Source organism: Onthophagus taurus, chromosome 1, assembly GCF_036711975.1.
Source record: "Onthophagus taurus isolate NC chromosome 1, IU_Otau_3.0, whole genome shotgun sequence".
NCBI lineage: Eukaryota > Metazoa > Arthropoda > Insecta > Coleoptera > Scarabaeidae > Onthophagus > Onthophagus taurus.
In genome coordinates, this window is record NC_091966.1 from 6,722,433 (window position 1) to 6,742,575 (window position 20,143).

Consider the following 20,143-nt stretch of genomic DNA (forward strand, 5'->3'; position numbering starts at 1 on the left):
TGTAGCTGTAATTCAATATCCAATCCAGTTGTTAAATAAGTTCTTAAATTAAGGTTCTCAAATAAATTTACTGGTTGGAGTTTGATTCTAACCCCTGGCAACAACATCCGCCATCTGTGTGTGTCCACGTGACCTTTATTACAGCCGACACAAGTTTGATAACTCCATTTTCCCAACATTACTACGAAGAATAAGAAACGTGACAATTTTAAATTAACGACTATTTGAATTTCTACTTGCTCTTCTTGGTTTTAAATCAAACAATTACGAAAAACGATTACCTAATTAGAATGCAACAATTTATTTATTAAACGACTAATTATTGCAATTTTATTATTTGTTAAACAAATTCGTGACGTTCAGCAGTTAGAAGCAACTAATTTACTTGAAGTTTAGTTTAACTCTAAGTTGTTATCAACAATTGCCTTTCATTGATAGGAGATTTTTTCGAAAATTTAAATAAGAGAGTTAAGAAGTAAAGTTAATAATTATTTTTATTAAATTATAGAAACCATCTATTAGATGTTTGTATAGAAACTACCCCCACCGCCAATTAAATGAATATCATAGTGTTAAAAACTGTACAAGAAACCGACAAATACGAAAAACTAGAAAACAACCTGTTTTTGTAATCAGTACTAAAATTTGTCGGTTTGAGGATCTTTTAAATCTCAGACTACTTCGCAAGCTAAATTTAAATCGCAACGTTGTAAACAAATTCAACCATTAGGAAACACTGGAGTCGGAGTTTTCTCATAAGACATAAAACTATGTTCTATTTAAAGAAAATTTTTTTATGTAATATTAGCTCTAGAAAGTTTTTTTGTGATATTCCCAAAAAGGGGTCAATTACGAATATTCGGTAGTATTCTGCTGACTCTCGATATTGTATATATATGCACAATGAGGTTCCAAAAGGTCAGACCACACTGTGGTAATTTGGAATAATGAGATTTGAGGTCCAACCCGGTCGAGTTATTATTACAAGGCGCAGATGATAATAGAAGGTTCATACAAGGTAGGTCATTTCCTGCCAAATAACTCGTTACAAGATATGACAACATTTATTTTATCTTATTTCTTGTTTTCTTCCTTCACCGTCTATATTTTTTTTGGTCTACTAGGTTTTATTAGTTACTTCCACAGGTAGTATTTTGTCGGGTTGTGACCCACATTTCTCGACACTAATTATAATTTGAAATAATAGTTACGTGTCATCTTTCTTGTTTATTCCGTACTACTTTAATAGAAAATTGTGATAAATAGAATTTAGCTGTGTAGCTACTTGGGTGAAAATGAAACGTTTAATGTACTTTATGTAAATTTTATTGCTTGCTTTGAAGGGTGTTTTCCTAAACGCCAAGGTATTACTTGGTTTAATGACCGATTAAATCTCATGCGGCTTAATTATAAGCTTATATGTAACATGTACCAAAAATATGAGAACGGAGAAGTGCTATCAAGTCCATCTAGTAACAAATCCAGAGCCATGTAAAGTTTTTGACTGGAATTCTCATAGTATACTTCTAAAACACCACATAATACAACTTCAACAGGACGAGTGTGCGGTTAATAATAAGACGGTAATCGTCGAATTAGTATTGGTATCGCAACCGCTTTTGGAAGTCATCCTGTGGTTAGATATGTTTCTCAATCTTGGTCCTCCATAAGTGGCTACATTTAACGTTTCTTGTATGCTGATGACGATATTTTGCTACTATCAGTATTTAATAATAGGCTATTAACCAGCTCCTTCTTGACTATCCAATCACTTTCTTTTCTTTTCAATGTATGTTCAGTTGGTTTCTTCTGTTATCAGTTATGTACCAACAATGAAAACCTCTACCAACCAACGAGAACATGATAACAGAGGAATGATGGGAAAAAGTAAAGAATGGTTCACACATACAATGAAAAAAAAGCGATTGGTTTGATACTGACTGTGACACGGTACACAACGGCTATAACAAAATGGTCCAAAGGAGAACGAAGGGAAATATTGAACAATGCAGAAAGGCGAGTTAGCAGGAGAAATGATTTACAGATCGAAGAAGCGGAAGAACCAAACCAGACAGGTCGTGAGGTTGGAAAATTTTAGGCATTGGAATTAACCCAGAACTACGTTATGCAAAGATAAAGATGGGAATCTCGTGTTCGATCCATCACATTTTCATTCATTTCATTCGTTTACATTTGAATAATTTTAATTCGAATCCAGAAAATCAAACTTAAGACCTTGGCCGATTTAGCAATATTCGATCCTTACCAGAAATGCTCATTACTAGATATTAACATGTTAAAACTCCATCAAAAAATGTTTGCAGTTCCCTTGAAAGGTATCCTAAAATATCGAAATAGTCATATTGAAATAAATAGATAAAGTACAAAGTATCTAGAGCAAATGGAAAACGTCATCATCGACTTCAATAATTGCTAATCCTTTACAGACTTATCAGACCAACAAAAAGCTTATAACTCTCATCGAAGCAGAGGATACCAGAAGGTACTGACGATAGCAAGTCTATGTCAGGTTGTTACTCTCGTCTCGGTGGATGTGTCAAAACTGCTCCTTTGGTAAAGCGAACACATTGTTACATCCACAGATAATCTCTTGCATTACATCCCGTCTTGCTAGTATGAAACATTTTTTTTGATTATCTAATTACACAACATCTAATTATAATTTATACATATAATTATATTGAAGGTTGTCGAATTCTGCTAAATATTTTTTCAAACACAGTAAATATCAATAATAATACACGGAGGATTTTTATGGATTCTTTTGAGAACATTTAAAGTTTGTTCTCTGAAGGTGTTGGACTACATTTCGTTCTTTGAGAAATAATCCAACCCATTATATTTGTTATAATACTTCTCATAATTATATGCAGTAAGCTTGAAGTTGAGGTTTAATTTTTTATTGTTCTAAAATGAAAATAACAGTAATGTAGAGGGCATTATGACTTCAGGCAAGAAGACGAGGATTACATATTATTATAAAAGGTAATTTTCCGAAATTATAGAGAATCGGCAGATAACCTATCGACTGCCCATCATTATAGTTGACATGCAATATGTTAAAATTTTGTTCATTCAGACAGTAGTTTCAACAGTGGTTGATGTGATGTGAATTTCAATTTTACCACCTCTTGTTAAGTTTATTCAACAGATAATTTGAGCTGTAAGCCAACGAGAGCGTTGTAAACAGTTTTAATTTCGATAACAATCCCTTGTATTCTTTAACATGATGTTTAGTAAAAGTGGACATTTGAATTTGAAAATTCTTTGCAGTCTTTAAAAAATTTTAAATTCTTTTTTTGTAAATTTCACAGAAATTTAGTTTGTATACATTTTCAGGAAAGTTTTTACATATTACCAGGTTAGTCATAAAGACGAATATGTTCCCAGACGTGTTTAAATAAGTACCGCACATAAAACCTCCACGCGAGCCGCTTTTAACTTATAAGGAGGTACATTTCGTTGGGACTTAAAACTTCATGTATTAAATTTTGGGTTTATAACAATTTTAGTCGAACTGTCCATACATTTTTGTAGTAATATACAAAACAAGTTTTGTGGGTAGCGAATTCGGATTGGATATGTCTCGCTCTCGGCCGTCTTATGTTATACTACTTCGTGTCCAATATTTGAATATTCAAATAGCATTCGTATGCCAGAATCCGAACTCGGGAGTGTTTGACAATAAGGTAACGGCAACGTACCGGGATTCTCCATTGGGGGAGATAACCCAATTTTATTCAGTTCAATACCCGGTTTGAACTTCCATAAACGGCCCAATAAAGACTTCACAAATATTACTTTAGATTTACATATTATTGCACTCTCCAGGCGAAAGAAAACTTCATTTCATCCTAGAATTTCACGAAACGTATTCCATCCATATCCCGAATTTTGTGTTAAGCTTCGAATTTTTACGTATTTGTGTCCTTATTTTATGATATAGTTTTGTAATTCTTTTCTTATTTATATATTTTCAAATTTGTTCCAATATAGTGTGGAGTATAAAGAGCACGTTGCAGGACAATGAAGCAAATAAACTTAAAAAAAATAATTTCAACCCTCAGTGAATGGATAATTTACGAGCACGACAAAGAGCCCGGAGTTGCATTATGCCTGCCGTCGTTATCTTTGCTTTATTTATAAAAGTAAAGCGGCGGCGTCGTCGTTCTTATGGCAACCCTAGGACAGTATAAATAAAAGCGTATCTGCATCTGACTGGCCGAGGGCGACGATAAGACTATTTAAGAAAATATATACTCGCCGAAAATTTTATAGCTCGTGAAATATTTCCAGAGGCCCCGCGAGGTTTCGCCCTTTCACCCGCGAGGAAACTATTTATCTTTAGGGTTTTGTATGACAATGGGCAACCCCATCGAAATTAACGCGCTACTTCGCCCCGTTTCGCTTACATCATGCGTCGTTTGCATACGTTACGGTCTCTCCCAGAGGATCGAGTATTTGTTGTGTTTATAGTCCGCTTCAAATCTGCCTTTATGATAAAAGCGGAGTTCATTTGACTTGTGAATGTATTAATTGACTATGTTGTAACAGAAAAAAGTAACAAAATTAATTTTTTCAGAGTTGAAATAAAACTTACCTCTAACAACCAATCGTACTGGATAACTAGTGAGGGCATCTTGTGTGTGGAAGTCACTTGCCGTGACCTGACATTCCCAGCTGCCATCGTCGAACTGTAGCTGAGCCGCCCTAATCCAAATGGAGCAATCTCCGCTCTCCTGGGACCCGGACCATTCGTACTTATGCATGTACATTCCGACTGGCTGTGAAAAGGCAGAAAGCGTACTGTTAGCTTTTACGATTTGTAGTAGACGAGCAAAAAAAGCTTTGCCGCATAAAACAAGCCCACATGCGACAGAATTGGCCCTGAGTAAATAAACACATCGCGGTGACGTCTGTTATTCAACTCTACTCGTTTTGGAAAAAAATGGAAATATTGGTGTGAAACTATTAACAACTGTTAATAAATTTAATGGTTGTCTTTATATAAATTAACAAAACGATATCGTGTTATTATCAAAAACTAATTTGTTGTAGAAATAGTTGCGAAGGATAAGAACAAGTTAGCCTGCAAAAAAACACTCTTTCGACAATAAGGCAGATCAATCTTGTCTTAAATCGGGAGTGCTTATCGAGATATAGCGAGGCCAAGCTACGTCTTCTATTGTAGTCTGTGCTCTCTATAGCTTTTAGCATTATTAGAATTCTCGTTTAGTACTTATCAGCTTCTAATAAATCAATTGTTTTTTTATCTAAAGTGTGATTTATATGGATTTGAACATATTTATTAAAGTATCAAAAAATTATTTTGTTGTTTAATCAAATAGTTTAGTTTATTAACACAAAAACAAATAGTTTGTTGTTTTATCGTTCTCAATCGACAAAGTTACATGCTGAGGTCGCTTGTGATAGAAATGATATCTGATTTTAGAAACCGGGAACTAAATCAATAGCAAATCTCAAATAATAAAGTCGAGTTACCCCATAAATTTTATACCAGAGTAAACAAATCACTCCAACATCGCACACTCTACAATAGCGTAGAATCTACACCAAAATTAAAAGTTTTTAAATTGGACACAGTTTCACCGAACCTCAAATGAAAACATTTTTTTATTTAATTAGAAGATTTAAAACGAACTCATTAATAATTTTAAATTAACATTAATTGAATTCTATGCAATTTAGATCAACGAATCGCCAACAAGTAAACTTATTGTGGTTGAGTGCATTAAGACAATTCAAAGTTAAGTACTTGTACCAAAATTAATACTGTAAAATGGTTGCAGAAAGGCCTAATTTGCTTGCTTTCTGGAGATATGAACTCGCTGACATAACACGATATTGTTGATGGTAATTTATTTTCTCTATTACTCGAACATAATTCCTGAAATAGCGGTGCTCGACCACTTCTTTTTTTATGAAAAAGCGGTCTGGTATGAAAACGTTCATTTAGTTTGTATTTGATACAGCACTAAGTTATCGATCGGCGGTGTGAGTTGCAGTGGACCGGACACAACACGATACATTGATGGCGTTTCGCCTTTACCATGTAATGTGAAAGGAGTTTAATCTTATCGAACAACCATCATAGCGATAAAAGTATTTAATTTTAATCGTTAAAATTTAAATCCTAACTTCATACTGTTTCTTACTATTAAGTCTTTTCAAAGTTATTCGATAATGACATTATCATCTTAAATCGTCTAATAATTTTTTTTACCACTTTCTTCTAATCTTTAAACGCAGTTGTACAGCACAATAGGCCTTTGGGTGTAAATTAATAGGTATCAATATAGAACTTTGGATAGAAGACGATTTTTTAAAACTTAACAAATGTCTGGAAGATGAGAAAGTTGAGTTTTATAACTATGAATCGAAGCCAGAGTTGAAAAGCTATTCAAGAAGATTTAAACAAGCAATCCAGTAACGATCTGATATCAGAGATAATATCAATAAGAATAAACGGGAAAAAAGGAAAATCATGGTAACAATATACCATAAAATGTGAATTTAAGCACATTAGAAGATATTGAAAGCTGTTGTAAGACACTGATTTGCAAACAAATGCAAAAGAAACTGAAAATATTTTTTGAAAACATAGTGAATCAGAACCGACCACTAGCAAGATCGTGAGTCTACGGAAATTTCCTTCCCCCAAACAAGGAACCCAATGCGTAGGAGTTGAAAGCAACGTTCAAAACAAACGAAGTTAATGATGGTTTAGTTATGATATGTTGCTCCTTAGTGAAAGCGTAGGAGATCTGATCTCAAAATAGATTAGAAGAACTAGAAGCTGATATAAGAGCAATCGAAGAGCTGACTTAGAAGGTCGAAAGACAGAAAGTAGAAAAAAATAGACATAAATATATACCGAGATAATTGTATATGTTACCGGCAATCTGTATAATCCGGTATTCCGTACAATACCTAAGCAATTTATAGAATACCTAAAACGTTTAGGTAATATATGAAATATTATTAATTTTATACTTTGCCTAGGTATTCTATAAAATACTGAATGCTATTCCGGCAATGTGTGTAAGCCCCGTCATCGAAAGTTCTGTGATCCGTAATGAAGCTTCAAATGCTCAAAGTGCGTTTGATGAACATGACGATAAACACATGACTATCTGAAGTGCGAAGATTATTGATGAACCTGCGAATGTTAAAAGTCTTCCTTCTGATGTACATGGACAACCTTTAGTGCTGTGGTTGTACTGAGCCATTCATGCTATTTGTGCTGCTCCGGAGAATTCTATGGTTCTAAAGTTGTTTGCCCATTATGCTTAAAAACGCTTTAGCTGTAGAGAACCGCTCAGTTCCAAAGATAATTTAACAGAGCAAGCTCAGAAAATGCTTAACACTTCTGGAAAAAAGTTTTACCTGTGCCATTGGGTTCCTGTTCCGGAAGTCGACAGAGGTCGTGGTGATGCTCGCTATATACTAGCTGCAGTCTTACAAAAAACGGATGACGAATTTTATTAAATAGGAACAAAACAAGCTGTTGTAAAGAATTTGTATTTAAGACAGCAGTTTACGGTTTGTCGTCAAGAATTACTTAAAAAAGATGTCCCTAATCAAGAAACGACGTTTTGTACAGTTGCGAATCTGCAATCTACGGGGACAGGTCAGGGATTTATTAAACGTACTTGCCAAAAACACTGTGATACTAAAAAGTGTTCATCTCTTAAAAGTAAGATTTTATGCACTTCAAAATGTCACAATAGTTCCTCATGTAAGAATAAATAAATATATTTTTTTACTTACTCAATTCTGAGAGGCCAGTAGACAACTTATAGATTATAAAAAAGTTTGTTACGAGTAAAAATTGATACATACAGACCAAAATCTATTTATTTTACACATTGCCGGTCGACCAGCAGGTACTCTATGTAATCCTTAAGAATTGTATGCATTACCTAGGTAAAGTATCTAAGGAACATTAATCTTCATAATATCTCACACATTGCCTAGACTCCCCAGGTATTTTATACATACCTAGGCATTGTATAGATTACCTGAATTATACAGATTGGCGGTAACATATACAGTGTGTCCCCGGATAGGTGAAACGACTCTTATAAAAGGTAAAATTTTTTAGATATTAATTGTCATTTTTTGTGGTTTAGCCCTGCTTGATTAAAGACTAATTTTGAACATATTTTCAATTTTTAAAAAAGAAGTGAGCCTTGACAGTGAAAGAAAAACGCTTTTTGTGTAGGGTAAACCTTTTCTGTTTACAGTACGTGAAAGTGTTACTAAGAAGTATTGTTCAGAATGAAAAACTATGGCCATATGCAAATTTTCGGAATGATCGGCCTATTTTGAAAAAATCCATAACAAACAATTTTATTTTTAACAAAGACTGTCATGGAAAAACAAAATTGCTTTCCTGTCACTGTTAATCTGTAATTTAGTAAACTTAAACTGTTTTTTAAGTACAATGTTAACATTAGAGGACAAAGTTTATGTGATTCAGTGTTATGGAACCGGGGAAAACCCGATAAATATGGTTATTGCTCTATTTAGTGAACAATTTCCAAATACTGGAATTAAAAGAACTACTTGTTGGCGTTTAATCAAAAGATTTCTTACAGCAGGAAATAAGAAACTTATTGACTGTTTTCTTTTGTGGGTGAACACACACTTAATTTTTTGTGAACATTTTAAGAACGGTTTGTTTATTTCTCTCGAATAATCTGAATCTCAAAACAAAAAATTCTAATAAAGTACTGTTGACGAAAATAATAAACAATGGGTTTTATCAAAGTAGGCCGATGATTCCGAAAATTTGCATATGGTCATAACTTTTCATTCTGAATAGAATTTCTTAGTAACATTTTACCATACTGTAAATAGAAAAGATACTTTACCTGACACACAAGAACTTTTTGCTTTAGTGTCAACACACCCTTGTTTTTTAAAATTTGAAAATATGTTCAAAATTAGTCTTTAACCAAGCAGGGCTGAACCCCAAAAGATGACAATTATAATAGAAAAAATTTAACATTTTATAAGAGTCGTTTCACCTATCCGGGGACACACTGTATATACATAAGTAGTGAAGCAGATCGCATTGAATACGGCGAATTCGACACAAGAAATAAAAAACTACTTCCTAAAAAATTACCGTTTTGGTTATACATCTTATATACACCGTTTGGTTATCAAAACTGACCAACCCGACATAATAAGGACAAAAATGAATTGAAGATAAAGAAAGAGGCGAAATGAGATGAAGAGATAACATGGCAATACCATTAGTGAGGTCACTTCTATCATACTTGAAAATGTCTTTAATATTCATTTGTTTGAAAAATATCCCGAAATTGGTGTCGATATAGCGCCTCGCCCGCAAGCGACCTTGCCATAAGTACTCTCAATCAAGCATCTTCTGTCTTAATGCATGAAGTAAACGCATATCACATTTATGCAACTGCATTTTTATATGACTGCTATGAGAGAAAGGCCGATGAGATCGATGTAGCGCCTCGGCCGCAAAGGATTTCAGCTTAAGTATACTAAATCAAGCATCTTCTGTCTTAATACGCGAGGATAACGTATAACAGTTTAATCCAAAATTAATTCTGTATGATGCCCTGTGTCTGGCACATATTCTGGACAATAATATGTCAAATCTGTAACTATACTTAATATCTTAATAACTTGTGAAACCTGCTAAATTAAATGGTAAAGTAATAACATCATTATTTTTATAGTATAATATTCTTCAGGCAAACAATTTGACTCCAGATTTTGTTTTGCTAATTCGCGAAGATTTTTGTTCTTATCGGCGTATTTCAATTATTTATTATCGGCCTCATCATCGATTCAAGTGGTTTGTAAGATTGGATTGTCGGCACGTAAGTCTAGTATTCGAACAGTAATGAGTCAAACACTACGTCAAATGGATAATAAAAGCATTGTGGCTTCGAATGATGCTCTATGAGTCAGTACATAAATATCGGGTATATATTTGTAAGAATTTACATATTCTATACCTTGGTCTTCTCGGCAATCTTGTATAAGCACTGTTGGCAATAGCCATCCTTTAACATGTAAATCAAAATCCTGAAGAAGAGAAGTTTAATTAAGTCAAGTAAAATACTCTGAAAACAAAGTGATCAGAGATCCCTTCAGAGATCAGAGAATGTTCTGTGTTAGCTTTTTCATTCAATTCAACCTTGGCTAACCAAATGTCAACAGCTAATCAAGAGCAGATTTTCGAAAATAACCTTTGTAGAACAACTTTCTTCCCTTTCGCCAACTTGATCAACATCGCCTTTGCATTTTTATGTAAGAAAGTTTTGTTAGATTTTGATTTACTCCATTTCACCTGATATTTATCTCCGTCGTTTCTTTCTTTAGATAATTTAGCTCGAACAGAACCCACCTTTATGTACACATGTAAAATATATCAGAGTCTCCACGAATCAACTATACTTGTAATAAAATTATTATCTCAAAGAGAATATATAGGAGGATAGTTTGCAAATATTTCAAAAAGTTGTTTAATAAAGCGATTTTAATCGAATTTTTAATATTTACGCATAAATTACATTTAGTTTAATTGTAATAGATCTAACTATTCATTGGATCGTAGGGTACAGTACAATTTGAATGAGCCAACGACTTGTGACTGCGTTACGGAAAGCTGTATTAACTACTGGGCGGTATGTTAATTTATTCAAATGAACCTTGTAACTAAATGCTGGTAGCCGCTGTTTATTAGGTGCTATTACAATTGTCATATAACCTTGACAATTTCTTAATGAAGCTCTCAGAAAGCCGATTAAAATGTAATCCGGAATTATTATTTCAAAATTTATAGCATGTTTTAAACTTTTTTTGTTAACTTAATTATTCTTGTTTATTGATTTAGTTATAAAACGAAATGGTACAAGTTTTTAGCGATTCACGAGTATTTTGAAATGTGTGTAATAAAATAAATTTATCAAATTCCAGATTTTTTATGTAGGTGTAATATAATAAAATATTAGCGTCTGAGGAATTTAATACAAGAATATTCAACTCCACGGAGCAACTATAACAATGTCTTAATACTTCATGGAATTCTGGGATATTAAAATTCACGCTACGAAAGTAGATCGTCGCAAGAGGAAGAAAATAAAACAAATTTAATTTAATCTTTACTTAACAGCAAAAAGTCTGCTGACATCTGGCAAGATTTCAAGAATCTCCATCCATTCAGATAATTACCTATATTCGCATAAGATTTAAATTATTTATTAGAAAATTGATATGAAACTCGAAATATTATGCGAGGAAAATCAAAATCGATAACGTTACTGTAATGTTTAGTAAATAAAAAATCCTTTATAATCGGTTTTAACAAGTTGAAATTTTTGTTTTAACTTTTTAAAGATTATAGTGATTTATTGCTATAAATTTCGGTCACCTTAATGTTTATGGTATTAAATTGGTCCGATAGTGCTACCCATTCGACATTATCCTCTCTCGACTTTGTGTGCTATCCGAATTACGTTGGGGTATTAATGCAATCACGGCCATTATCGGTGTAAAATACCACGGTAATGATGCAATTAAAGCCTCCTGAATATATTACGGTGTGGACCATATTGGCAGTGGCATCGTTGAAATACCCCCTGCGGATGGCGCAAATTTTGCTAGAGGTAAATTAAATTTCATTTTCATTAAATTATCCTCTGTTATCTTGGTTAACAGTGGCACTCGAAATATATGGCAATTATACCAGGATATAACTCTGCTGGAAATCCATTTCGTAATTGTTTGAATTTAGTAGAATTCTACTCTAGATCAAATTAGTTTAAAGAAAATCAATAGATTATTTAATAATCGTACGAGATTGTACAATTTATTCCTATAAAAACTCGGGTTGAATATCTAATTTTGAGATTATATTGCCTGGGGGCAAAGGTTAACGAAAGTGCGTCCTAAAATCATGTTACGTTTAACCCTAAACGGACCGGTGTAGTCTTCATTTGAAAAGCCTTTATCAGCCATCTTTGGTATTTTTGCTGCCGCTCAGTAGGCCCCCAAGTCCCATTTCCTGTAGGGAAAACGTAAATGGCGACTGTACAATTTCTTTTACTGCGGTTTATATGAGAATTTATAAGCATACGGGGACCTGGGCGAGGTCGTTATTTTGACATAGAATATCCACAAATTTTGATTAAACCTTTCATCTTAGAGATTTTTTTGGGTCATACAAAACTAATTCAATTTCCTTTATTAAAAAAACATAGTACACCCATTTTTTATAAAACAAAATTTTTAATAAAATAGTCAAATCAAGATAATTTACATTATTAGCTGTTAGCTTTTTCATGGAATCATTCCAAAAAGCTATGAATAACAACTTTAAATTGTAATTGCGATATTATTCGTGATTTAAATTTCAGATAATATTGGTCCTCTAGGGATAACTGCCGGAATTTACACGTTAACTTTAATCGTGTTGTTTGAACTGCGCTTTTAGAGTCTACATTAATGGAATGGCCATATCTATCCACACACGTAAATGATTTTATCGATCATGAATAAGTACGGTAGCTTGGGTACAGTTGTAACAATTTAGGTTTGAAGACTTGACTTGACTTATTATTAAATAACTGATTGATAAGAACAATATTTTAACTATTTGTCTTTTAATCCCTTAACACAGCAATTAAAAATTAAAAAGCGTTCGTTTTTAGATAATTGCTTTTTATTGTTTTCATTCTTTTTCTCTTGAGCAGAGGAAAAACGGTCGAGATGAATTGCTTTCTTTGCTGTTGATGGTACAAATGATAGAAAATGTCGTGCTGATCATCTCAGTGGTATTAGGACGTTTGATGGCCGTCCACTTCTTGAAATGCTAGTAGCTTTATATATTTGAATGGAGATTTCTATTACTTTTAGATGTAAATCAAGTGAATAAAATACAAGTTGTCATTTTTTATTGTTTCTTTCCGATTTTCTTTATCTACCATTAATGGACTGCGAATGGCAGAGCTTAAAATATTCAGTTCACTTAGTACTTCTTATTGTAATACACGCAATATTCCTTAAACATCAATCTAACTTTTTTATCAATAGATTAGCTAGTCCAAGTGACTTATAAAAATTATCCATTGTCAAACAATATGTTGTACTTAAACCTACTCTGACCCAATACCACTCCTTGAATCGTAACAACTTTACTTCAAGTTTTCATAAAGCTTTCATCCAAGTTTATGTTTGCTTGACTGCTTCTGAACTATTCTCAATGGCACGACCCCACAGCTGGATGTCATATGGCCACACAACATTGTCAGTTTATTTGTATAAAAGTAATTTGGCAGGTGCTTTCCAACGCAGTTTGGCGAATAGTGTTATACCCAAATATTTTCCTGTATTGGCATATGGCACTTAGATATTGTTTATGTAGGTCGCTGTTGTTTGTAAAATTAGTATAGGCAGATGGATCCTGTAGGCAATGTTGTTAACTAATGTTTGTTTACTGCCCCGTCATGATCTTTGCCCACAGCCATTGCAGCAGTATTTATTTCAGAAATATTATTAGTACACTCCCTTGTTCTACTCGTGCGTAAATTGTTTAAAGTTCAGAGTAAGCGTTTTCTTGATTATCACTGAAGGCTCGATCTGAGATATAAGACTTCAGCATTTGTGAAAACGGGGTTCGCAAAAACAGTTTCGCGCCTCACTCCATCAAAAGCCTGAGCGAATTTTCAATTATATCTATGATGCTGTGAATCTGATTAATAGTTGAGTATTTAATTTCTTCAATAACCAATTTTAATGTTTTAAGAAACACCTTTTCGAAACGCTTTGAAATTTCAAAGAGCAGAGAGATTGGCCTGTAAGACGGAAATTGATCTGGTAATCTCCTCGTTAATCTAATTTCCGCACCTCTTCAACCTAGGATTTACGTAGTCTTCCTCTTTTATTCCTTCTCGATGGTCTCCATTCAAACTATCGTTTGGGCCATCTTGTGCCATAAATTCTGAGTAGGTGATCAAACCATTTCCAACCCTCTTTTCTCTATTCTTTGTATTGTAGCTTCTGTTGCTTGTGTTGTGATCTGAAAGTTCAGGTACATCTTAGTAGTCCATCTCAGCTATTATTTTTCTTTTTTCCTCTTCTTTTAGGACTCCACTATTGTCCTTCCTATCCTTGTCTTGTCTAAGTGAATGGATTTATCATAAGTGGTGACAATTCAGAGATTAATACAGGTTAAACACATATAATCCATCTTATTTCTTGCCCATTTACATGATGCCTTACTGTTTTAACTTTTGATCTTTTTAATTTATCTCCATATTCATGTCTTATGCTTCTCTCTGGGGCTTTTATCATAAGAGCTTTCGGGAATGGTCGTATTCTTCTGAATACAATTAGAAAGCTAGTAAATGGCATGTATGCAACTTCTAAGTGGCTGTTCCCTTTAAGGTTTTTAGGTGGTAACGTCAACGATGGAATTTGATAGTGTTCACAATTCGCACTAATGGATTTGACTTAGTTGAATTAATAGAACTGGAGGGTTGTAGATTAGTGTTATTGAACACCATTACTGTTGGTAAACTAAGAATGATCCTGAATTGATTTCTGCTTTACGAAATCCAACCTGAATATTACTTTGCGTAAGATCATAGTATTTACAATAATACTTAGTATGTCATAAATGACGTGGTATTTCCTGGAGAGTTCCGTATCCATACCTCACAAGTTGTATGAATAACTTTTTTTAAAGATTTAGCCACAGACCGATAGAGTGGTTGGAGCTTGTGAGCGTAGTATATAAGACTATACCATCTACTTTACAATAATCCAAGACTTGTAGATTAATATGGAATGAGTGGTTATCTAATATTGATAACATTCTATACAACAATGATGAATTTGTGTGTTTAGCAAAGTGCCGAAGAAAAGCAATGCATGTTTCGTCTTGAATCTATCCAGAAGGATTGGTAGTGCCTGTTGACATCACTGGCATTTTTTTATATTGAAAAATTATAATAATAAACGACCAAAACTATTTTAAACCATCAAATTTCTATCTCACGTTGGAGATTGTGGCAAATTATGTTTAATTGTCAAATTGTATGTAAGTTTCCTGATTTCATTTGTAGAAAAACCAAAACATATTTCTGCACAACGATTTTAATTTACACAGTTCATCTTCTTGATTTAAATTAAAAACTTCGTGTGCTCTATGTCCACGTTCTGTTGGTTTCCTCTGCTCCCAAAGCAGCTTTTTGCGGTGATTTTACACAGCGGTGTAGATCGTGTTTAGAGTTGTTAGGCTCATCGTTTTTCCTATTATCTATAATATTTGGAATATTATTTGGAATACTAAATGGACTTTAATGATTATCTTAGTTAGCAACCAAAATTATTACAAATAGATTTATTTTCAATAATAATACTGCATACATCAATACCTTTGATGTATAGTATAGTTAATTGACCTCAAATCATTAGCATGCTACGGATACCTTTGTAGTGTATGCATAATGATGCTGCGCACTACGTAATATGCAATCGGATTAGTTCACATTTCTGTGAATTAATTGATAAGTGTATTTAGTTTCTCTCTAGTTAATCCGTATTTGATGGCGTAAATGAATTATTATTTCGATAATGATCAGGTGGTTCATGTCGATGTTTGTCTATTTCATTATACGTTGTTAATTAACTAAAACATAATCTAAACTAATTGATACAATAATACTGTTTAGTGTTTTTTAAAACAGTTTAAAATTATTTAATTAGGTGTCGTATTTCTCATTAGGTATTATTACATCTTAATTCAAGCAGTTGAAATAGAATCCCAAGCACTCATCCCCTTAAAATTTGATTTGCAGCGAATTCGTTATTTCGTTATCCCATTTAGTCCGAAAAGCCTGTGCATCCCTAAAATTAGATATTCACTCCTCAACGAATGTTGAGCGTGTTTATTTTCAACGGCGAAGCGACGTAAATTTCCATTTGGTTTACGGCCGGTTCGTTACGTAATAGTTCATCTTCCACGTAGACGCGGACCACTTCCGGTGTGTTTGCTGCGGCAAACGCGACCGGCGTTATATATATTTATGGTCGACGTAATGTATACGAGTGGCTTGCGAACCTGTGGCCAGACATATATATCGCGTGCGCGCCTAGGCCATTATTCTAAAACACAAGGCAAATGCCGGATACGTGATTCAACTTGGCGTTCGGAAATATTCCTTCGATGGATAGCCCACTCTACGCCGCTTTCCACGATAACTACTATCCCCAACGGTGTCCTACTTTTCCATCCTAACTGGTAATCGAAAGTTGGTCAAGCACGTGATTAAAGGCTACCTCATTCCATGGATACAGTAACTTCTATTTTGAACAAGATGATAATACATTCATGAAATTGTTTTAATTTAATTTTTAAGCTGAAATTATATATTCAATTATATATTCCTGGCGTCTCAGGAATAAGACGGTAATTCAGCAATAAGTTTGTGGACTTGACCTATTTTTTTTACAAATGAAGTATAAGCATTCTGATGGTGCTATAATGAGTTATCTAAGTGAATTAGTTCCCTATTTTCTCGCTGGATGGCATCAGCACCTCTTTACTTGAAAGAGCAATAACGATTAAGTTCCCCCTTATTCCACTGATGCGATACTGCGCGTTGTAAGCAGATAGAGCGAGAAGGTTATGTACTATATAAAATTTTTCATCTTTACAAGATACTGGAAGAATTTGAAATTTTTGATGATAAAGCCCCAGATGTAGTAACAATATTCCCACCTGAAAATGTTAATGGTGAAGTTACTGGCAAGAATTCTGGAGAAAATGATGATGAAACAACTTAATTGGTAATCAGTTATGGGCAGAAGTAGAAGTCCTGCCTAAACGGATGAAAAAAATTAGTGGGAAATTGAAAATAAACTATTTTAAAAATCAATGTTGAAAACAGTTAATAGTTAATTATAAAGCACAAGGTATGATACAGAGTGGATAAATCAAATGATTGTTACAGTGAAACCATTTCTGTGTTAACGTCACCAAAAGTTACAATAATGGGAACAGACAAGCTAACCGTATCGTTGTCTATCGATCCTGTAGCACCAGTACACACCAATCGACAGCAGCCGAAGGTTACAAAATGAGATGATGTTATGATTTTAGAGCAAAAGTATGCGGCAGAAATGAATTGTATTTCTACAAAGTCTACTGATTTGCGTTAAACCTTCCAATTCTATGTTTATACTGGAGATGGTCTGTAGTCAGCTGATTGCTGATGAATCACACCTAAGAATTGCAGCCAAAATAATGTAATTAACCAAATAAACAAATCTTGACTCATAGTTAAAAAACAAAGATTAAAGTATTCAACGAAGATGATCTCCATTTTCACAGAAAAAACCAAAACATTAGAAAGCCTAGAAGATGGAAGATGTAACTATCAACTATCTGGGAATCGAAATTTCAAGCGATCTTATACATATAAGGAGGCGCAAAACCAAACAAAAGCAAAACAAAAGCATTAAAAATCGCGGGGTGTTTCAGGCAAGGCTGAGCAAAAATACGAAGAACAAAACAGAAACTAAGAACGGTAGAGATGAAGTCCCTCAGATCGATTCTAGGACTAAGACTGACAAACGATCAAAGCGATAAGAGAGAGATCAATTTCTTGTATTGACAGGTGGGCTAAGGAAAGAAAGTGCCAATGGAGTCAGCATGTGGACAGAATGACATAATACCAAATAGTCTAAATATGCAAACGCAATCGATCCACGAAAAAAGGGACATCAGGCAGATCACCCTAGAAATGGGAACAATCGTGGCAATCAGCATCTAATCAATAACAGGAAAAATACTAAACTGAGAACAAGAAGATAACGGCCCCTCACTTCTTTTTCCCATCATTTCGGTTAAAAGATCATTCACAAAGGTTGGTGAACAACTGTTAGTTGTCCAAAATGTAATTATATTCATCATATAATCAATCATATATACCAACATATTTTATTCTATCACTCAAATAAAATTAAAAAAGTTTGCACGGATAATGGTGTAAAACAGAAAAGTTTCGCAAGCAGTATACTGAAAATCTGAACTTCTAATATTTAAAGAGAATATAATTTTGTTTTTAATAATCATTATTGGAGTATAGTTTTCAACCAGTAGATCTGATCCAACACTTCGAAACATCAATAGAATATGTTCTGTTTTCAAAGAAGACAAGTCACATGTTTAATAATTAAATTTAACATATATTAAAGAAGTGTCATAAAGGCAAAACTACAATCTTTGAGTAAAAAGGTTGGATGTTTCATGATACAGTTCAGAAAGATTAACTCGTCAGATTCAGTACCGCGAATGTTGCATGAATATAGTTTTTGGCCATGAAGGTGGAGCTATGTCCACTATTCATGAAGTGTCCTCTACTGGACATATATCGAAAACGGTGTCTGAAAACAACAAAATGATATCAAGCATCCAGCTCATGTTATTAGGTTAGCAGCTTACTTCACTAAGGTTACTGAAGAAGACGTTCAGTGATATATGGGTTTATCATTGTTAATTACTAGACAGAACGTTAAATATGTTCTAAACTAATTGTCGTGATAGACATAACATGAGTATATACAGGTGTGCAAAACAGAACTCCTTCCCCAATCAACCCTATCACAGCGAGATACATCGTAATGACCAGGAAAATTTTCATGATTTAACACACTTCTAAGCCACTGCACTATAAATGCTAAAAAAATACTAGAAAGTAGAGATAGGTAGAAATTAATTATTTTAGTGTTCAAGACTCGAGTATAATAATAATTGATGTGACAAAGATACTACTAGGCAGAGAAATAGATCCTTCTCGTCTTCCTTAAATTGTCATGACAGTTGAAAACGCAAAGTCCGTTAATTTTGTTGTTGTCTCGGAATTCAGTCAGAGTTCAAAAATACATTTTTTAAATTTGCAGGTTTACGCAATATCGAATCAATAATTGAGTAGAAATTTTGTCCCCCAAAAAACCTTCAGTAACCTGGTACGACCCTCGGTTCTTTTTGTTTGTCATAGAATCAATTTTTAAAATCTTAGGGAGTATAGGTCACACCAAACCAACCTTCTTTTCAATCTCTTCTCTCCCACCTTGTTGTCTTTCAATTTTATTTTTTAATTATAGTTATTTATAGATTTAAAGAGCTACATGTGACCCGAAAAACGGATTGAAAATGATTGGTAATTATTGCAGACATGATAAGGAAGTTGAGAATATAAATTAAAAATTATACAGTAAAGTGAAAAATTTGTGAAGTTGTTTTAACACATTAAAATTAACATTTCTTGCAAACTTTCTTGCCTATCTTTACGGTAATAACACAATAAATTATTTAAAGCTTATCCAATAAATTAAAACCCTTTAAAATAAATTTAAGCTTATCTAATAAGTTTCGTGCGAACTTTCTAGAAGGAATTTAAAAGTTAAGAAGCAACTAGATAGTTTCCGCGTTTTCCTTCGTTTCTTTATTCAGATTTAGGTTTTAACTTCGATACAAGGAAAAAGATACGACTCGCATATGATTTTGAACATTATCATTTAAATATTTTTGAAATGTTATTGTAAATATTATGTAAATAATAAAAATCTTCTAGTGTGAAGTTTTCTTTTAATCCAACATCATTCTATTGTATTTCCAAGGCATCCATGTAATACTCGGTCCCAAAGCACATTCCCCATGTGTGGTGTTTACAAATTGAGCCCAGGTCGACGTTTTATCAGTATTCCGTACGTTGTGCTGCTATTGGAAGTGAATTTATCCGTTGAGGATCCGCAACGGACCCATCGACTCTAGTTTTCGTATTCTATAAAGGAGGCCGTCGTTACCCATTATCTTCGTTCCGATGTCGCGCCTCTGTTTAATGACGTTCGTTAGCCATAGTTGGGGACAACTCACAAACACCAGGGTAGATAAATTATGGAGACAAGCGAGCACTTAACGCTCGACAAGTGAGGAAAACAAAGTGAAGCCTTCGTGAGTACCTAAACGTGCCGGCAAGTTGATAGGGAATTTATGATCAGTTACATTTTCTTCGTTATTTCATGGAGATGTAATTTTTTATGT

General features: G+C 33.6%; 1 protein-coding gene across 5 annotated transcripts in view; it reads right to left on the reverse strand.

Moving 5' to 3' along the window:
• Window positions 1–20,143, reverse strand: part of LOC111418513 (kin of IRRE-like protein 2) — a 301,789-nt gene that overhangs the window by 124,597 nt on the left and 157,049 nt on the right. For all 5 annotated transcript variants that reach the window (XM_071195860.1, XM_071195858.1, XM_071195864.1 and 2 more), the window contains exon 3: window positions 4,622–4,805. In XM_071195860.1, coding sequence (XP_071051961.1) covers window positions 4,622–4,805 — 184 coding nt within the window. The remainder of the gene's footprint in view (window positions 1–4,621; window positions 4,806–20,143) is intronic.